The 20,208-nt window shown below is 41.0% G+C and overlaps 1 protein-coding gene across 1 annotated transcript; it reads right to left on the reverse strand.

Moving 5' to 3' along the window:
• Nucleotides 1–487: 487 nt before the first annotated feature.
• On the reverse strand, nucleotides 488–20,092 carry LOC119654689 (fatty-acid amide hydrolase 2-like). The gene is made up of 7 exons (XM_038060199.1): nucleotides 19,754–20,092; nucleotides 19,574–19,676; nucleotides 7,146–7,421; nucleotides 2,045–2,264; nucleotides 1,854–1,986; nucleotides 1,697–1,793; nucleotides 488–1,538 (listed from the first exon to the last, which is right to left on the reverse strand). The coding sequence occupies exons 3-7, from the start codon at nucleotides 7,380–7,382 to the stop codon at nucleotides 588–590; spliced, it is 1,638 nt and encodes a 545-aa protein (XP_037916127.1). The 5' UTR covers nucleotides 7,383–7,421; nucleotides 19,574–19,676; nucleotides 19,754–20,092; the 3' UTR covers nucleotides 488–587.
• Between the last annotated feature and the right edge of the window lie 116 nt (nucleotides 20,093–20,208).

A 20,208-nucleotide genomic window follows, 5' to 3' on the forward strand; every position in this document is an offset into this window, starting at 1 on the left:
TCCTGGTCGTCATGGGTGTTTGTGTTGGGCTTTGAGTGTTGCTGTAAACTTACAGAGCATTTTGATGATAATGAAATCGAAGCACGATTTCATTGAAAATAAAGTGTGGTCAAAAATAACAATAACGAAGAGATTGTGTGAATGCCATAAGGACAAAGCGGTAACAGAAGACATTCAATTTTACGACCGAGTTCATGAATTTTTAGTCGTCTCTATTCACACTATTTTTCAGAATTATTTCATTTAAGGGGATCTTGCCATTTATACCTAATTTTATTTCATATTTGTAGAGTTTCCTGTATGTTCTGTTGGTTTTCTTCAGTGTCCAGAACCCTTTGTTGTGCTGGGTAAGTGTTCGGTTATATTCTCCCACTGCCCCTTCATGAGTCACGACTGCTTCCACATCAAATTCGAACTGTTTGTAGATATTTATTTGCTGCAACTGGAGGCGAACCCCGCTCAGTACTGTAGATTATCAAAGACGTTGTAAGGTTGATTTTCCGGTTTTATTCAACAGATATGATTCATAAATAATACACAAATATGTACATACATATTTCATATAAAGTTTAAAAGTCAATAATTTATTAACACAGAATTTCTGGTGGGACCCAGCCCCCGAGTCCTCTCTCTAACTCCTCTGCAACGGCAAGGCATAGTCGATCTTGATTAACATTGGCAATCACTTGTAGTCCTAGTGGCAATCCTTCTCTTCCGATACCCAATGGAACTGTAGTAGCCGGGAAACCAAGCACGTTGATAATGGCAGTGTAAGTGAAGTTGAAAGTCCTCACGATGGGTTCATTATGATAGGGAGCAGGTGTAGGATGAGTGGGATAAAGGAAAACTCCATTGTCCCCTAGCATTTTCTGCATTTCCGCTTTAAGGTCATCACGTTTCTTCACAAGGTATTGATGCTGTTCAGATCCATGCTGTACCGAGTTATCCTCGGCAATGCACGTGAGTAGACCGATCAGAGTGTGCTTTGATTTACCGACAGTCCATTTCAAGAGTTCTTTGTAGGGGTTGATGCGTACTTCCTTGTTGCCTAGTTGCAATGCAAAGTCAACGCCACTATTGTCTGCCATGTTTGCAATCCAGATGGGTCCAGATTGTCTGAATTTGTCGATATGCACTTGCTTCGGCTTAATATTCAATGCTGTTTCTAAATGATGAACTGATTTTCGGAGAACCATTACTTGATCTCGATCGACAGGCGAGACCATGAAACCACCACCATCGTGTTCTTGATAAAAGACGTTGATTTTCTTCAAATCAACAGGACTATCGAGGTTGAGGAATTTCGCATTATCTCCGGCTAAGATTTTCAACATGGGTTTAAGATCGACGGCGTGGCGAACCATTGGCCCAATTCCTATGAAGGAACGTTGTTCTTCAGAATTTGGATCTGGATATTGGCCCTTGATGGAAACAATGTATGAAGATGGCTTGTGTCCAAAGATTCCATTGAAAAATGCTGGCATTCTAATTGATCCGCCGATGTCAGACCCTATACCGAACGCTGAACCAGCACAACCCTAAGAAGATAAAAGAGATTTAGGCTATAGTGGAACATAAACGGATCTTAAAGATTTATTTTCATAGTTTATTTTTAAGATAGGAAAAACGAGCTATTCTAGAATGATCCCTCTGTTGTTCAGCAGGAGGAGATTAGTTGTCAAAATATTATTTTTACCTGGAGGCAACCTTCTCCACCACTTGATCCCCCGACGATTCGGTTGGTGTTGTATGGATTACTTGTTCTTCCATGGACCGTATTCACGCTTTCCCACCTATACAGAGATATTAAATTATTTCATCTGAATTACAACATTCCTAGACCAGGTACGTACCACATACAAACTTCAGACACATTAGTTAAAGCCAGAGGTATAGCACCTGATTTTCGCATTAATGCAACTACATCGGAATCTTCTGTTGCTCTATTATTCCTTCGCCTGTAAATTCCAGCTGTTTGTATCATTCCTGGATATAAAAATTGGAATTAAAGACGGAATACAAGAAATCAAATAGCTTGAATTACCTTTCACAGCAAGTTGGTCTTTTGTCGTGAATGGAACTCCCAGGAAGGGAAACTTTTCCTCCAATTCTTTTTCAGTATATCTTCCTGATTTGATAAGCATATCTGCTTGCGCTCCGTCTTCCAGTGCATCCTTGAAACGCTCGTCGACAACGCAATTCAATAAAGGGTTAACTTCCTTAATCCGCCGGATGAATGAATTAATGACCTGCACGCTTGTGAGCTGAAATAAATGCAGAAATGTTATGAATTATTGATTTTGTTGTCCTCTGTTAAGTTAATGGAAACGGTCTTCATTTTTTTGTGTTAAGGAAATGAACTCTGGTCGAATATCCCTGAACTTTTTGAGTGAAGTGAAAGTTTTTTTTTTCTAGTTACGGAGGGGTCTACTCCTTCATTATGTTGGCCGATTTTGGGTATAGTGATTCTTTGGAAATCCAATATTAGTCCTGAAATCATGAACTGTAAAGCGCGGTGAAGCTCTGTAGCTAGGTCTAAATTTCTTTTGAGTACGGTGGGTGAATATGTTTACACACTGAATGTTGAACTCTCGCAGTAGTAAGCCTATGGACTAGCAAGTAAACGCCCCTCCCTCATCAGAGAAGTAGACATATTACTTTGGGCTAGATCCACTTTAGAGAGCCTTCAAGTCAGGATATTCCAATGGAAAAGGAGAGGAGAAAAGGTATGCGTTAGTCCAAAGAAAACCTTGCCATTTAATCCCTCCACCGCTGGAGCTCATTCTCCTTTGCAGAAAGAAGAGGTCAAATGTAATGCGCAACAGGACTTCACCTGATAGCACTTTTCAGCATCTCTTTTTGATTATGTTTTCGGGAGAGGGCTTGCCTGTGCCTGCGTAAAGTTGTTAACGAATCCCATCCCATTTTCATTATTATCATCATCAACGACGCAACAACCGATATATGTAGCCCCGCCTAAGCATAAAACTTTAGACATCTTCGTTTTGAATCGAAGTCCACCAATTCGATATCTCCAAAAGCTGTCTGCGTCCTGGTCTTCGGCATCGCTTTATCTCAGCTACGGTCTGCCAAATCTTCCTTTTCTAACATAGATATTGTTCTTATAGACTTTTCGGGCTAGATCATCCTCTCCCATACGGATTAAGTTATAGTCTCCTATATTTATTCTTTCCAGTGGTATTTTGCGTTGCGGTTTGCCTTTATTAATGTGCAACAGTAGCAGCAGCTCGGTGGACTTGAAGATGCTGGTCCTTGCATTTACATCAGACACGCATAGGGTATCTTCTTGTCTGGGAACATTGTTGATGGTGAAAGGTCTCGAGAGTGGTCCTGCTGGCTCTATCTGGCCTCGCACGTGATTTTGATCAATTTATTCGCTATATCGAATTATCTTATGACCGTATACAGTTTTATCCTGGCTATACTATCATAGGCAGTATTGAATCGAGGAAGGGATGGTGAATTTGATGACCATATTTCAATAGTTTTCCAATTGCTCGCGGCGAAGACAAAATCTGATCTCTTACTGATTTGGCTATCTGACTTTAAAAGATAGCGGAGCATATCTTATAGATGGTACTCACCAATTTGATACATCTACAATTGCTGCTCCACCCAGGAGGCATTCGAGATGGTGTTGTTATTCAAGCCCGAAGCACCAGGTCAATGAGATAGTGATCCGAGTCTATAGCTATTCATCAAGAGGTGGCGGCGTTCTATTAACACGTGGTCCATTTGGATGAAAATGGTGTTTGTGGACCTCTTACTGTGCAAACCAGGTAGTTCAAACTTTACGTGCGACACTGTTAATTGAGTAATCTGCAGTCTGTTATCATTGATCATTTTATCACTTGAATCTGGGCGTCGCTCCTACTCGGCTGTTAAAGCCTCCAATTGTATTTTTGATATCATATCTCGAGCAGGCATCCCACTTTCCACAAAATGAAAAAAAATGTGGTCGACGACGCCCTCCACTCGATTGCAAAAAAATAGTCAGGGGATCGTCCCTTTCCAATCTTGTGCACGTAGGACTGAACATATTCATGCCCGCTTAGAACTAAGTAAGGAATAATCAATCATTTTTTCGGTTTAGCGACGAAACTAAGTTGTCGATGAGTCGTACACTCCATCTGAGTTGGGCCTCGTGTTTCCAAGAAAGTTGTCATTCATTCAGTGTATGTTGCCTTGCCATCTCCTGTTAAGGTAAGACTAAAAACCATTGTCATTAGCCGATTGTGACTCAGTGGTTAGAGCACTAGGCTGTCGTGGCGGAAGGTGGCGGTTCAAATGTCTCCGGTGTGTGAAGTGCTCTAACATGCTTCAATATCCAGATCCAATTGGATTGTCGCGCCAACGATTATTATTATGAATCGACTTAAGGCCGTCGGCTTTGACTGTATGACCTTCTCGCTCCATCCGCTTACCCATCGTATCAATATGACCGCATTAGGTCTTAGCAGACTACTGTAGGAAGCGCTCCAGAAATCCTTGTCATTCTAGCTCTAAAATCTTCCAGCCTTTCATAGAGCAGGGAGCGGTTTCTCAGTCAGTCCCTTAATATCAGCAAGAAGCAGCTCAACACATGGAATGGAATTTCCAGTGTGTTTAGCATATTTGCGCGTCTGAATCTAACTGCTCTAAACCCAAACTGCCTTGGGGATAAGTCCCTGCCTGCAGGTATTGCGTCAGCGAGTCTACTCTTGATGAGTTTTTTGAGCTGATTGACTGAGTTGTTGGTATGTAGATGGCAGCTCTGGGTATCCTTTGCCTTTGTTGATTTGTGCGAGGCTCGTCATATTCCAGCGGCAAGGAGAAATCACCCCTCCAGGCTCGCGTCAAATGAGCCGAGCAGTAGGTCCAGCCGATGATGGGACACCGGGGGCGAGACGATGAAATCTGATCTGATTTCATAGTGAAAAGTGGGCAATGATCGATGATTTCGACGGTGTTGACCCGAACGGGGAATAATGCCTGCACAATATATTGTATATGTGCCATTTACCTTTTGGTGGGGTGTCGCGCGTCAACTACACCTACATGTTATCGCTCGCAGTTTGCCGAAATATGTTTTCTTGCTCCTCAGGACTTCTTGAGATTCTCGTACTTCTCCTCTACTATTATGCACCAAGTGCTTTTGAGGGGAACCCGCTTGTCGGTCATCTTGGACGAGTAGTCTTCACTGCATTGCGTAGTCAGCAATGAAATTGTCGCCCCACCTTAATGTGTGACCTATCCACTTTCACTTTGGAATTCCGATCACATTGCGTACGTGTGACAGACCTGTGCGCCACCCAAGATCTTCGTTTGAAATAGTATCATGCCAACGTATTCCGATAATATGACGCAGACTGTAGCAGATTGTAGCTTTCGAATGACGGTGCATTTGCATCTCTTTATAAATTCAGAGCGATTTGGCCAGGGTCCATGACCCGGTGAGAGTGAAGCCCATGGTGTTTTACGTAGGCACCTGTCGTAAGACTTAATCCTACGGTCCTCTTCAGACACGGATTGATTTTGTGACCACAATCAGAGCCCCGCTGAGACAAGCAACAACGGTACCAGTCTATACCAAGTGCATGGCTTAGCATTCATACTGGTGGATGCAAGAATTACCTAAATCTCTACCGAACTATGGAGTACGGCACCCGTGTTGATACGCAACACCACGTCGAGGCCCGAAGGTCTCTTCTCGCTTGAGCATAACCACAACCACCATGAAACTCCCACTAGGGGGGCCAACCGCAAATAACCGAGCTGTCCTCACATACAACAGGAGTTCACCCGAAGTATGTGAGTCCAGGGGCTTTCCCGGTTCCCATGGTACCAGTATACCCCTGGTAAGGTTTCGTGACCAATTTGCCACTTCAGATGAGTCCCCGTGCAGACTCGGGTCTGATCGCCCTGATTAGGCCTTTGGAGCATTCGCCTACTGAATCACGGCCGGCAAACCAAAGTGATTACAGCGTCTCCCGGTGCCACCACTATGGAGGTTCTCCTCGGCCACTTGGTTTTGGTTTGGCCGATAGGGTTGCCGCCCCATCTTCCCCGCCGCCACCTCTGAGCACCTGACTCGGTGAGAGAGTAAACAGATGTCATCAGCATAGTCGACATGTGTGAGGAAGGATCTCATCATCCAGAATCGCGGTTTGAGCGCGTTACGCCCGCCATCACTTGCAGCGATTAATAAAGCTGTCATACAATTTCGTTCATCGTTACGCTTCTACAACTCCGCAGTCAGCCAGATCTTAGGACGTCTCTTTGCAATGTCGATGTTCTCAGGCGTATCAGTGTATCTATCGGCCGTTCAGCAGGATAGCTATCGAGCAACAGTTCGGAACAATATGCCACCAATGGCGAGACGGTGAAAGCTGCAGAAGATCATGTTTCACCATGACATCTCCGAGCAATCACAATGTGAACTGCGTGTTATTGCTCGTAGAAAGCATCTCTCTCTACTACATATATCGGAAATCTCCTTTGGTATATAGCACTGTATAATTATGATGCTTTTTAACCTGGACCGGAATCTTGGAGTCAGAATCCTGTCAGAAAATGACTACCAAGTTAAGAGAGCGTGTTTTGTGGTAGCAGTCAGAAACAACTCCACACCTGATTCGCATCTACTACCACATTGCTTTCCAAAGTATTATATAAAATCACATTGCCATTAGTGTGGCAAGAGGGAGAGGAGTTCTCTTCAGAGTCCCATCATCTTACTTCGCTTAGGTCCAGAAAGTTCAGCATATATCCTTGGAATTCTCGCTCGAATGGAGAAAGCGAGCGTTCTGGGGACCCTGGATGCCGCTCTCAAGGAGCGTACGCACATTCTAGAAATCAGAGGGGATGAGAGGGAAATGGTCATTTATTTCAAGGGGCCGTTCTCAGAGACTACAAATTCGGAAAATTTGAAAAAAATCGTAGCGTTGCCCTTATATGAATCTAGAAATCAAAACGCTCTCCATCCAATATCTGTTCAAATATTATAAGTAAATAACAGTGTATTACCAAATTTCGCGAAATTTACTGAAAAGTTCCCCCCCCCCCTCTCTTTAACTTTGTCTTAGAACCATAAAATTTTACTATAACCTGTCATAATAGGGAACTTAAAAAACATGTCAACTCACCTTTTGTGTCCTAATTTTTTGCGCTAGTGATGTTGCCGATTCTAAGAGTATTGGATCTGATATAGGTGGCATCGATTTTGCTTTATGACTTAAGAAGAAATCTAGCAATGCTCTTATGACGATAATAGCGAAGTTATAAAATCTGCGATAAACGGCTTTAATAAATAGGACAAATTTATTCTTTTTGGGCGGAATTATTTCGTCGCGTTGCTTTTTGTGGCTTGTATGCTTCCCCATGTTTGGAGTAGAATTGTATTGTAGCTCAAACGTTTATATCTGAAATAAAAAAGAATTAATTTAGAAGCCATGCTTCCACAATTTTAAACAAGTCGGAATACCGGAAGCTCGCGCTTCGGGTATAAAGGTTTTGTGTTCATCTTATGTAAGAAATTTCAACGCACATTTTTCTATCCGTATATAGCTACAAATCCAACATAATCCTTCATATTTTTCCAAACTACGAGACATACGTACATATTACAGCCATAGATATTACGCTCACCCTAAACAAACAAACTGCCTATTTCCGAATACTGTACACATATATGCACGTATATAAATTGATCTTACCCATATTTCCGATTTACTTTGTACACAAAAGCGTTCATATGTACATATATAGTACGTATATTAAATACCGCTGGTTTAATGTACAAATATCTGAATTAGTAAACTTCATTAGCACGCATATACTATATACCTACATACATACATCTCTGTTTGAAATAATTGTGACTAAAAAACTAAAACAAAATAATTCTTTGCGACCCCATTCATAAGATGAATTGATATGTAATGATGACGTCATACAGGTTGTAGAGTGCACGAAATTCACAAAAAATAGCAAAGTTTCACACCCTACAACTTTGTTAATAATAGCTTAATTTTCTTCAAACTTGACCAACTTATGCATTATGGTCTTCATTATACCCATGCCAATAATTCTGGGATGAACATAAGGGGGGTTGGCAGGAAATTTTCTAAAATGTGGAAATATACTATTATTAACTTTATTTGTACAGATATCGGAACCGGATATATTTTGAGGCCTAGACTTCGTAGAGGTGCACCACTGTGATTTTTTTCAGATTTTTTGGTTGGGTAGGTTCTGAGAACGAGACCTGTTTCACTTTTTGGGGGTCACATTTTGAACCCTCACTCCCCTATGTTTCACCTAATATCAAATATGACAACAGTTTCGAAAAGTAGTAATTAAGCCCTTTAATTTGATACCCCACATGCCCACATTTTATGAAAAAAATTTTGCACCCTCCATTTACATGTATGGGAGCCCCCCCCCTTAAACTTAACACAAAAGGGCGCCACATGCTGCATGTAAAGGGAACAACAGATCACACACTTACTAATTTTCGTTACAATCGGTCCAGCCGTTTCCGAATAAATCGGCTGTGACAGACAGACAGACAGACGGACAGACAGACATCGAATCGATTCTAATAAGGTTTTGTTTCACACAAAACTTTAAAAATGGTTAGGGGAAGAGTCCCTTTCATAATTGGCTACTAACAACAATAACCTAAGTGGTCCAGATGCAATTGTGAAGGGGTTTAATAGTAACTGGGGAACTTGCATTGGAAAAAAATTGGACGGATTTGCACGCGTCTGGCTTAACAGCTCTCGCGATCGGGTCTTGTTATAGAAAGGATAATTCCACCTGTCGACCGGAACGCAAATGCGGGGGACTTTAAGTGGTGTGCTGCTAAGATTGGGGTTCACCAGTGGAAATATGAACGCTGATAAATGTACAGGAATAAAAATATCTGACCCCCTTATGATTATCGCAGATGCCCCGCCGATTTTTCAACAAGACAATGTTTTTGTGCATATCGCCAGGAAGGCGAAAGCTATACCCAATAGTGGATCAGCTAAAGACTGGAATTGTCAAAAGTTCTGGTGAAATTTTGCAAAAATGCACTGGAAAAATTATACAGAAGCCTTTAAAAAATAATACATGATAATGTCTGACATACTAAATGCATATACCCTATAAGCGTACAAATGACACTGCCGGACACCGAAACATTTTTAGATAAGAAACATGCAATACCTCTCAAACCTAAAGCGACAAGATTCCGGTTGCCAACTTGTTTGTAATATTAAAACAGCCAATTAACCTGAGGATCACCACATTAAAATACGCCTTAAATATATTTGGGCAAAGTACAAATATTCTAAAGAATGGAAGGTTAATTGCAGCTGTGAATTTGGTTTGTTATCAAATGTTGTACATAAAGTCAGAGGTGATGCAGAGCCTGAGGTCAAAGTTGTAACACCAGCAAATATCAATTCTCAGTGACCCACCGGTTATCACCAAATTCTGAATATTTCACTAAATTTAGCTCATACAATTTTTAGTTACTCAGAAGCACTAACCGCTTTCCACAAACGTGTGAATGTACATAATTTCGAATGACGAGTTATTAGTAATTATCGATACGAAAGATTAAATTCTGCAATTTATCAAAATAGATTTTATCAGCTAATTACAAATAATTCAATTCATAATCTTAAATTATCGGTGCTTTTGTATAACATATACATATTACGTGGCAATGAAGAATATTATGATACGAAATGCAATGCATTGCAGCGGGACTAGGGTTTTACGAAATTTTCACACCATTTTATTGAATATATCACCTCCACCTCGACATGGCCGCAAAGAATTTGGACTTGGCATAAATAAATACAAAAGACGGAACGTAAAAGGAAAAACCATGCCTGTTAGACAAAATGCCATAATTGAAGGATATAATTATGTACCTGGATAGCAAATGATCAAAGGGTACAAACGAGATTGACTGGAGTAAATAAGCAGGAACATCGATCATCCTATATAACAATTCAACTTATGCCCTAGACACAAGCAGTTCATTGAAAGAAAACTGATAGAAGATATACTGTTCGTTGAACAGGGCCTATCATAAGGTTAGTTGGGTTTCGACTGACCGGCAACGAACATCTAATCAAGTCGACCAGATGCGCGTAAAGAAAGAATTGCTGACATCGGTCTTGAAAGTGACCATCACCTGATAATGCTCGTAGGGAAACAGGTTCCTGCGACCCTATCGTCCTCCAGCAGTGAAAAAACTTGCTTGCTGGACAAACGACGCAAACTCTAAGCAACCCTCCCGAATACTGATGAACGCTGCTGCCGCAAACATAGTTGTTTTTTATCATTTACCTTATCATGGAAAAGCTATCCTGAAGAGGTACAAGGAGCATTTCCACTACCATTCTCAACGGTATAGCATCCGAGAAAGTACCACTTTTTGTGGATGATATGACAAAACACCGTGATATGCGAGTATGTACTACTTCTCCCAACAGAAGCAAAACTACATTTGTCATCGACTACCTTGACGGTCTCCTTGTGCAATCTCTGGAGAGTTGTTATTTCCACTCATTCGTAAATCCTGGGCATTTCAATCAGTGGAAGGAAGAGATGTTCAGTGTGGGCAGTTTTTGACAACGCAAACAGGGAATGCTTTTCTTTTTTTTGTATTCGGTCAGCACCCAGAACCATAGAGAGCGAGCGAACCACACTGCGGTTTGGATTTGAAACCAGACAAAAAATCACTGAGGAAGAGGACAACTGTTCTTCGAAATACCGGTATATGAGGAATAAAATTTGTGTTTTTTTTTCCCATTATAAAACAAGCCGATAAAACGACACAAATAACCGAAGAAATTTGAAACCATAATTAATAATAATAATAAAAATAATCGTTGGCACAACAATCCATATTGGATCAGGGCCTTGAAGTGTGTTAAAACACTTCATTAAAGACCGTAACGGTACACTACAGAACACTGTAGGAGGCAATGTGGTCAGCATGACGCTCGCCCGAGATTATTACCGCGATTTGACTCAGATACTCATTCACAGCTGAGTCGATTGGTATCCGACGTCAAATCACGATACAAATCCCTTTGCCACCAGCGAGATTTGAACCGCGACCTTCCGTACGAAACCATAATTGTGTAACGCTATTTCATCCAAGTTACACTGATCTGTGGAGCATTTTCATCATGCAGTTCACCATTGGCTAATAGGGTTGGTTGCCGAGAATTCTGTTCTATTCTGTCTCAGAGCGTCCTGCGTGAGACGATGATTCCATTTTGAACAAGTTTCTCGTGATAAACTTTTGCTATGATATACTAGGAAAACATCATCTGCAAGATGATGTCCTGTATATGGCGTTGAACGTTTGATGTCCATAATAACAACAAAGAGGAGTGCTTGGAGGGCGCTTTTTTGTTGAGCACCGACGGAGAAACGAAGCCGATTCATTATACCTGCCACACTTCGAACTTTACTTTTCGAACCGAGGTAGAGCAATTTATCCAAGCGTCGGTCACAGAAGTGTTTGATATTTCTATTTTTATGGACCTATATTTGAGCATGGTCATTCAAAGCCAATTATTTCGCCTTATAAATCGGTTATATGCTTGTGCGAAAATTTTTGCGTCCTCTAGGAGCCAAGGCAAGATGTCTATTACCAGGAGCCATAACAGAGGAGGGAGAACCGTTCCTTGTGGACAGTCCCTAAGACCAGTATGTGGTTCTTTTTTTACTCCAGAATTTGAAGGATCTAACTGATTAACAACGGATTGATTCCATGCTGTTTTTTTTTGCGTTTCAAATCGCAGCGAATGAGACAACCTTGAACGTCCATGAATGTGCCCTTGGCGTATTCCTTTTCGGACACATCGCCTTCTCAATTTTTGGCGTAAACTTATGAAGTGAATATTTCCGTGGATTCGTATATATGTATCTTTTACGAACCATTCTACTAGTCCTCCCAGCCATTTTAATAGAAAGGAAATTAGATTGGTTGGTCGGAAGCTTTTTGCATCCGTGTAGATAAGTTCCTTGTTGGGGAATAAATATCATCTTCATATCGCGTCAGTTAATTAGAAGGGGGTACTAGGCGTGCACGGTGTATGTTCTGACTATGTATATCAAGGGTGTCCATTGCCGCTATTACGGGCGGCACAGTGATGGCCGCTGCCGCTACCTTGATTGTGCCGGTAATCACATTTGGAGTTTGCGACGGAATAGCCAGTGGAACGATAGTCGCGGAGGAGGCAACGTTCACGTTTTGTGCGATGATCTGCTCGCTTAATTGGTTCACGTTGACGATTTGCGTTATAGACTGCGGAGCGGGGTTGGACACGCTGGCTCCTTGCTGCGATGTTCGCTCCGGGGTCACCAATTTAGGAGCTTGTATTTAACAACGTTCAATACACAATTTCAAAAAAGTACTCCTATTATAATTCAGGGATATTAGAAATTATACTGATTTCCGTCCGTAACTATTTTCTTTCTGCACAAAACTCGTTCTTTTCACAATGACTGCCAACTATCTTCTTCACTCTTTTTTCTTATTATTATTTTTTAATCTCACGTTTCTCGCCACCTACTTTGTTCCTCACTCTTGTAGCGAGGTCTGAACTGAGTGGAGCGCCGGTGGCGTCATCTGTCCGCTGGTATTCGCGACATTCGAAATAAATTTCGAATGCCGCGAATCCTGCCGCGCCACGCCATCCGGACCAGCAGATCTGTATCTATGGAACTAGTTAAAAACCCATTTTACTCGCTCCAGTGATATTATTTTGTATGCCAGAGTCTAGTGTCTCGGTTGGAGGCTTGGGAAAGGTGGGGGAAGTGCATTTCAAGCAAATGGTTTGTCGTTTCTTCATTACTTTCTTTGTACCTTCCGCTCTGTAAATGTAAGCAGGGATCCACTTCAGCTTTGAGGTGACTTCAAGAGAGTTAGTTTCTGCTTAAAAATGTCTCAATGATGATTATTTACCCGATCTACTCTTCTTCAGAGCTTTCTGAACCTCTTTGCACCCATTCCAACCAGCAGCAGAATCAGAATCTCCCTTGAGGCACCCTTGTCGTTTTCCTCTGTTTTGCCATATTCCAGTTCCACCATGGTATTTTACCCTCTTTGGCTCATACTAGTTGTGATCATTTGGGTTGTTTCCTCAATCCCAGTGATGGATTTGATGCGTCTTCCATGGATCATAACTCGCGCGCACAGTTATATTATATACGTCACCCAGTCTGTCTTCCGACGATTCTGAAATGGAGTGGTTGAAGGTGAATGCACTTGTGATCCGAGAACGTGATATCGTTTGATATTCGTCACTCTCCGACAAGAGCCGCAATGTCAGGGCATTCTACCGCAATGTCGATAACCTCTCGCCTGATCACGTTGAAGAAAGTAGGTCTATTACCCAAATTGAGGATTTGCGGATACCAGATACGCTATAGTTTCGATCCTCTCGCGTTGATGTTGGAACATCTCCAGCATACATGGTGGGTGTTGAGATGACATTCTGCTATTACCGTCGTGCCTTACAGTTGGCATATTGGGTAGCTCTGATGAATATTCCACTGAAAACTTCATCTACGTCATAAGGAAAAAAAGTAGAGTACCTTATCACCCCGTTGACTTTTTATGGTTAGTTTCATCGGTGTGGTGTCACCATCATATAGGTCGTTAACCAAATTGGCTGGGAGGTCCTTTGAAACCACCAGGGGAGGGGGGAGTAGCGGAGTTTATTGCTTCTGTTGGCTTACAACAGGTCAGCATATCGGAAGTTTAACCTCTGACTTCCCCACCAACAACCCATGCTTTTTGTATGTGGTATAAATACTGGTGTAAGCATTAGCTAAAAATTTACTAGCGATGGAAACTGCGTCTCTAAATTGATTTTTTTACTTTTTCCGCAGGATAAAACCTTGAACACATATTAATTATATCAGAGGGACACCTTGTTCTGGAATGTTTTGGCAATGATGCTGATAACCACCAGGGCCAGAAAATTTAGTCATTGCGCCTATTAGTGGGTGACAGATTTAGATCAGAACTCCGCGGGGTAAACATATTGACTATATGACGCATTCACCAGTTAGAACATTGTCGAACAATATCGAGCGATAGTGAAAACTAACTGAGCTGCTCTTCTAACTAAGCAATGGATTTTCCATTAACTGGAAGGAAGCATCCCAAATAAGCTTCATGAATTCAGGAGAAACTTAACAACTTTAATACTGATCCAATTTATGAGATTTGAACCGCATTAAATATTGCATTCACAGTATTTGGTGAGATGCTCCCATAGATTAGGCCAAAAAATCAAAAACTAAAGTTTGATTCGTCAAAGTCGGTAGGGTCATAACCTATATACCATGTATACTATACATCTCCACAGTCAACATCCTGGAATGAATAGTAGGGATATGAACAGAGGGATTTTACTGTTCTGGAGATTTGAACTCAATGAAAATTAGAAAATTAAATGAAGGAGATTGGTTACGTCAAGCGAGCGGACCTTCTCAATTCACCACCAATGGTGCATCGATATGATGCTGATGTCACACAAAACTACAATCTCTCTAACGAAGTGTCAATCGCCGAAATCCTCGTGGTGTTAAGACAGAAACTTGTTGTGTATTCCAATCATAAGCGTAGATATCAAAATGACTCCCAGAGAAGGATAGATAACATCTAAAGAAGATTTTTAAAAATTTCTGTGTCTGTGGATAACTTGAAATCGAAATCGACAGTGTCAAAGCGCATCCTAGTTGAAGTCCCCCATATCTCCAGGCGGTGCTGACGGAAGTCAAGGGCACCAAGAAGCTAGATGTCTATGAAAGTTTGGAAAGTTTGAAATTAGCCAGTGATGAAAGGTTGGTTATTTACCTAGACATTGGATCCAGCAGACTGTCATTTCCTCCTAGTAGCATCTATCCTACGGAAAACTATCTTTCAATGCTCCACAGGACCGGGATAGAAAAGTTGGATTCATGGAAGTTGTGAGTACATGCAACGGTTATGCCTTTGCTTAACTCATTATGAATGGACAATCTTTTCAAAGCATCGCGTTGATAATATACTTATCCATCAATGATAACCCTTTAATCAAATTTGTTGCATTGTTTCTAGGCAGCAGGTGATTTTGATAAAAATCATCCACCCAAACGAGTGGCTTATTCACGCCACTATTGTGATTTATTGATGAAGGACGTGAAAGAGAAGGGTGAAGTAGAGTTAGGATTTTAAGTTGTCAGGTTTTCATCTCCACTTCTTTCTATCAAACATTTCAAAAGTAGGATTCAAAATGGTCTATGTTATGACGCGAGAGAACTGTACTTTGAAGGTATGGACTGCGGTAGACTTTGCTTAGCCAGTTCTTATAAGTACACAATGAAATTGTTTATTTATTTATTTACCAAACAGGGTATACAATATATAAAATAAGTCACGTTACAAGCCACAAGTGATACATAGAATTAGATTTAGTAGAAACAGAAAGGTTGAATCGATAAGAAACTTAACAACTAACAACTATACATCAGGTATCATAAGTGAAGTAAATTGGAGTGGGAGATATGATGATGAGGATAGGAGGTGCCTAGTAAGGTTATTCTTGAATTGAAATCCAGATAGGTTTTGATTTGGTGTTGGATTAACTTGCCTTAAATCATTGTCATAAAATGCACTGAGTAGGTTGAAGTCAATGGGGTCAAGACAGTTGACTGGTAGGAGGATGTTGTCATTTTCATCGATTATAAATCTGTTGTTCGCATGATTAAAGTCTCCGAACACAATTATCCTGTCATCCTTTTCCAAAGAAGCAACGATGGAATAGATTATGTCAGTTATTTCATAATAAGTAGGGAGACAATATCTCTGGAAATTTCGCGCGAATTTACTGCTTCTAAGGCCATGCAAATAAGATGCTGACGTCATAATTAATGAGAATAATTGACATTCGAGTGAAATGTTACAATTTCATTCATGAAGGATTTACATCTCCCCAGCTCTTATTAAAATCGGTTGTCTGTCTGCCTGTCTGTCTGTCACAGCACTTTTCTCAGAAACGGCTGTACCGATTTTGGTGATTTGGTGAGAAGGTGGGAACTGTGGCCCCCCAAACATGCAGTGAGTGATATCCTTCTACGTTGAGATTTAGGGGGGGGGGGGTCCCCATACATGTAAAAGGGGGTGTAACATTTTTTTCCCCCGATTATAGTCATGTGGGGTGTCAAATGAAAGGTCTCGATTAGTACTTTTCGAAGCCGGTCTTAGTTTTGAGATTTATTAGAAAGGCGGGGAGTGAGAGGGGCGGAAAGTGATGATTTCTTTAACGGACCCATTCTCAAAAATTACTCAACCGAAAAATCAGAAAAAATTCATGAAGCTGCCTCTATATGGTTCCCAGGCCTCAAAATACTCTCCATATCGATGTCTGTTCAAATTAAGTTAATAATAGTATATTACCCCATTTTTGGGGAAATTGAGTAAAACCCCCCTTAGGTTTATCCCAGAGTTATAAAAGTTGGTAGTAGTATAGAATATAAAATGAAGTATGTTATCCCCAAGTTTGATCAAAATGATACTATTACTAACAAAGTTACAGTAGTTCAAAATTGACAACCATGTAAATTTACTGCAACTAAATATCAATATCGAACTAAAGTGAGTAGTTTGATATATTAAATGCACGTACATAACGGACTACGTACAAATTGGATAGTTCTGCACTCAAACATACGCACAGAAGAAGCAACCAACACCTTTCATACCTGAAGCGTCGAGCTTACGGTTTCCCGACTTTTTTGTATCTGTTGTAGGTTAAGTTCACATTTACTAATAATATTAAACTCCGAGTGTGAAGCATATGAGTCTGACTATGATCAATACAGTGCTTTCCATTAAATGATTTATTTAAGCCGCTTCTTAAAAATAGAGGGCAATTGAATTTTTAACTATGTGCACACGGAACTATCATGCACTCATCGCGCCTTACATAGGGAAACACAAACCCTTTTATATTTGAAGCGCCAAGCTTCCGGTTTCCCGACTTGTTTCTCTCATCATATCATATCAATATAGACTTGGAACACATTCTCATTGGCATGATACTTCCAGCTCAAATAACAATACCACCTCAAAGTCCATCTGACAATCAGAGTGCACACTAAAACCATCCATAAGAGAGTTCTCCGCAACACCTACAAGGGTGAAATGGTTGCTGAAATATCCGCAGTTAACAGAGGTCCTGGAGATGAAGCACCAACAAATGATCTTGATAACCACCTGAAGAATATTATCACTGATAAATCCACAAATATATTTGGCCTTAATCACAAAAAAAAAGAAGGAATGATTTGTTCGACGATGAATGTAAGCTAGCAACGGAACGGGAGAGTGTTGCATACCGAGCAATGCTGCACTTTCAAAGAACGCGGGCACGCGCAGAGGCCTGTTACGAACTTCGTCGAGTGGAGAAGCGATTTCGCAGCCAGGAAAAGGAAACCTGGGAGAATCTACAGGTCTATGAACTCAAAAAGTAGAGGGAGCAAACGCATTAGGTGTAGGATTTTTACTCACAGTATGAAGCCTTATACACCTCGGTGCTCTTCCTATCGAGACAAAGAGGGAAATCTGATTTTCGACCATATGGGCATATTGGAGCGATGGTTGAGTCCTTTGATGAATGAACAACCAAAATATAGACGAACATGAGGTTCCCGCTAACTAAAGGTGACGGGCAAAGGCTGCCACCACCAACCATTGAAGAAAAAGCCCATCCAATCCATCGGCTTACAAATTATAAATCACCAGGAGTTGATGGAATTTCAGCCGAACTGGTTAAATATGGAGACGTTCAACTACATCAAGCGGTTCATCAACTGATGCTTAAGGTGTGGGACAGCGAATCAATGTTTGACGATTGCCGATGAGGCATTATCTGTCCCATACGTAAAAAGGGTGATATTATGGTGCAGCAATTATAGAAGAATCAAGTTGCTGATATTCTCCGCCATCTTGCTAGGTTGGATAGCCCCATACGCCCAGAACATCATTGGCCCATACGAAAGAGGCTTCACTCCAGGTAAGTCGGCACCAGTCAGATTTATTCTCTGCGGCAAGCGGTAGAAAAACTATTGGGATATAACCATCGATTTCAAGACCGTCTATGTACACAGCCATGAGAGAATTCGGTATTAGGACCGGATTGATAAGACTGACTAGGCTGGCCCTGACCAATTTTGCGAGACTAAATAAAAGCGGTAGGATTACCCTCGATGGCCTATGCCCTATCATGGATCCTTTTTACCCTGGCTCTGAAAACGTGATCCGCGATGTTGATGTAAGTTCTATAGGTGTGATCCTCTTCAAGTCCATCCAGCGACTGGGCAATGCTACCGATAGCATTATGGGAAGAACAACCCGAGATCTACCTTCATACAGGTCGAGCAGGTGGTGCGAAATCTTTGGCTATACATTAAGGAAGGAGAACAATAAAGATAGGACCTACACATTTGAGGCCGCTTATAATTGCACCTATTTAGGGTCGAAAATCACAACCGATAACAGCTACGACGATGAAATCCGCGAACTGTTGTTGTATTTCAGTTTACAAAAACTGTTTTTATCGAAACGTCTCACCATAGGGTCAAAGCTCTTACTGTAAAGGACAATGATCTTGCCAGTCCTCATATATTTTTCGGAGACTCAAGAAGAAAAATTGCGAAGTCTTGGCCACGTCCGAGAGAAGAATTTTTGGCTCCTACACGTTTGGTTGTGGAGAAAATCCGGCTGAATAGGTTACGGTGTTATGGGTCACTTAATCCGTATGGGTGGGGATCATGTAGCGCGGAAAATTTATAAGGGCAATATCTATGGAGGAAGGATGTGGTAGAAGCTGCTTGAGCTAGAGCGGTTTACACGCCAGACAGCTTTTAGGGATATCGAATTGGTGGAACTCGGCGCAAAACCGGGATGTCTGGAGTTCCTTACTAAGGCAGCCTAGATCAGATGCCGGTTGTTGTGCCGTTGATGATGATTCACCAAACCAGTTGTAGTTTCCTGATATCCTAGAATTCATGCTAACATCGGCTAATCTCAGACGGGGTGTTATAAAACTTGGATGGTGTAAGTTCAATACAGATGATTCGAGATGAAATACTAGTGCGTAGCTGAATCTTTTGTAAGGATGATCTTAGTATGTGAACCATGGGGAGGGTTATCTAGGCTAGACTACAATTATCTTTTGAGAGCAAGATAGTTTCTAAATTGTCAGCAAAACTGGATATAGGTGAATAAATGTGTGAGAAAATTAAAAATAAATATAAATTATCCTTTCTATCCAGGGTATTAGTTAGGGCTCCATTTATCTTCTGTTTGTGCAGGGCACCTTAAAAGAGTCATTCACACAATACTGAGTTCGCCACATTTCCACTAGTTTCCACATATTCTTTTGCACTGTTTTATGTCTCTAACATTTTCACACAGGGAATCACATTTAGTCACGCAAAAATCAAAATTCGTCCTCATAGACCAAAAGGACTAATCTCTTAAAATATAGTTGATTCTTACTTTCAAGCGACACCCGTACGCCGTAGAGAATATTATAGGAGTAAAAATGGGTATCTTTCACAACGAAATTTGAAGCACAACACATTCAGCTTCGGTTAAACCACTGCAATATAAAGAAATGCTATCACAGAATCAAGAGTCGAGATAACGCCGAAATCTTTTATTGGAAAAAAATTCAACCTTTGGTAGCCAAATCACAAATTAGTGTTAACAACTGCACGGAGAAATATTTAATCAGTTTTCAGGTAAAACATAGATTAAGGAATTCACTCACGCCCGGAATCCATGAGGGGCGAATGTGACTGATTCATGGAAGCCTACATTTGAAACGCTGAAATGCGAAATGATTTATTGCGAGCAATATTGTTATGATAAAGTTTATTCGAATGTAAACACGTTAACAAAAGCTGGACTTTGTAACGCCAAGTGCACGGCTGAGAAATGCTGAGCAAAATGTAGAAAATAGAATGCAAGCCTCGTACGACAACGCGATAAAGTTGAAGAACATTTGCCGAAAGCCATTGTCGATGGTTATGCGAAATTATTCTTTAGTTATCTCTCGGCGGCTTAGTTGCGATTATGGGGGAAATACTCGTATATCCATCCACAGGTTTTATGCGTTCTAGTAACCTCAT

This window comes from Hermetia illucens, chromosome 4 (genome assembly GCF_905115235.1).
Source record: "Hermetia illucens chromosome 4, iHerIll2.2.curated.20191125, whole genome shotgun sequence".
Taxonomy (NCBI): Eukaryota; Metazoa; Arthropoda; class Insecta; order Diptera; family Stratiomyidae; genus Hermetia; species Hermetia illucens.

What these genes read in the sequence shown, in the direction of transcription:
- LOC119654689 (XM_038060199.1), bottom strand. Translation starts at nt 7,382, where the DNA reads ATGGGGAAGCATACAAGCCACAAAAAGCAACGCGACGAAATAATTCCG. An exon ending in AGACCAACTTGCTGTGAAAG is followed by an intron (nt 1,987 to 2,044) that starts GTAATTCAAGCT and finishes TTTTATATCCAG; the next exon opens with GAATGATACAAACAGCTGGA. An exon ending in GTGGAGAAGGTTGCCTCCAG is followed by an intron (nt 1,539 to 1,696) that starts GTAAAAATAATA and finishes TTATCTTCTTAG; the next exon opens with GGTTGTGCTGGTTCAGCGTT.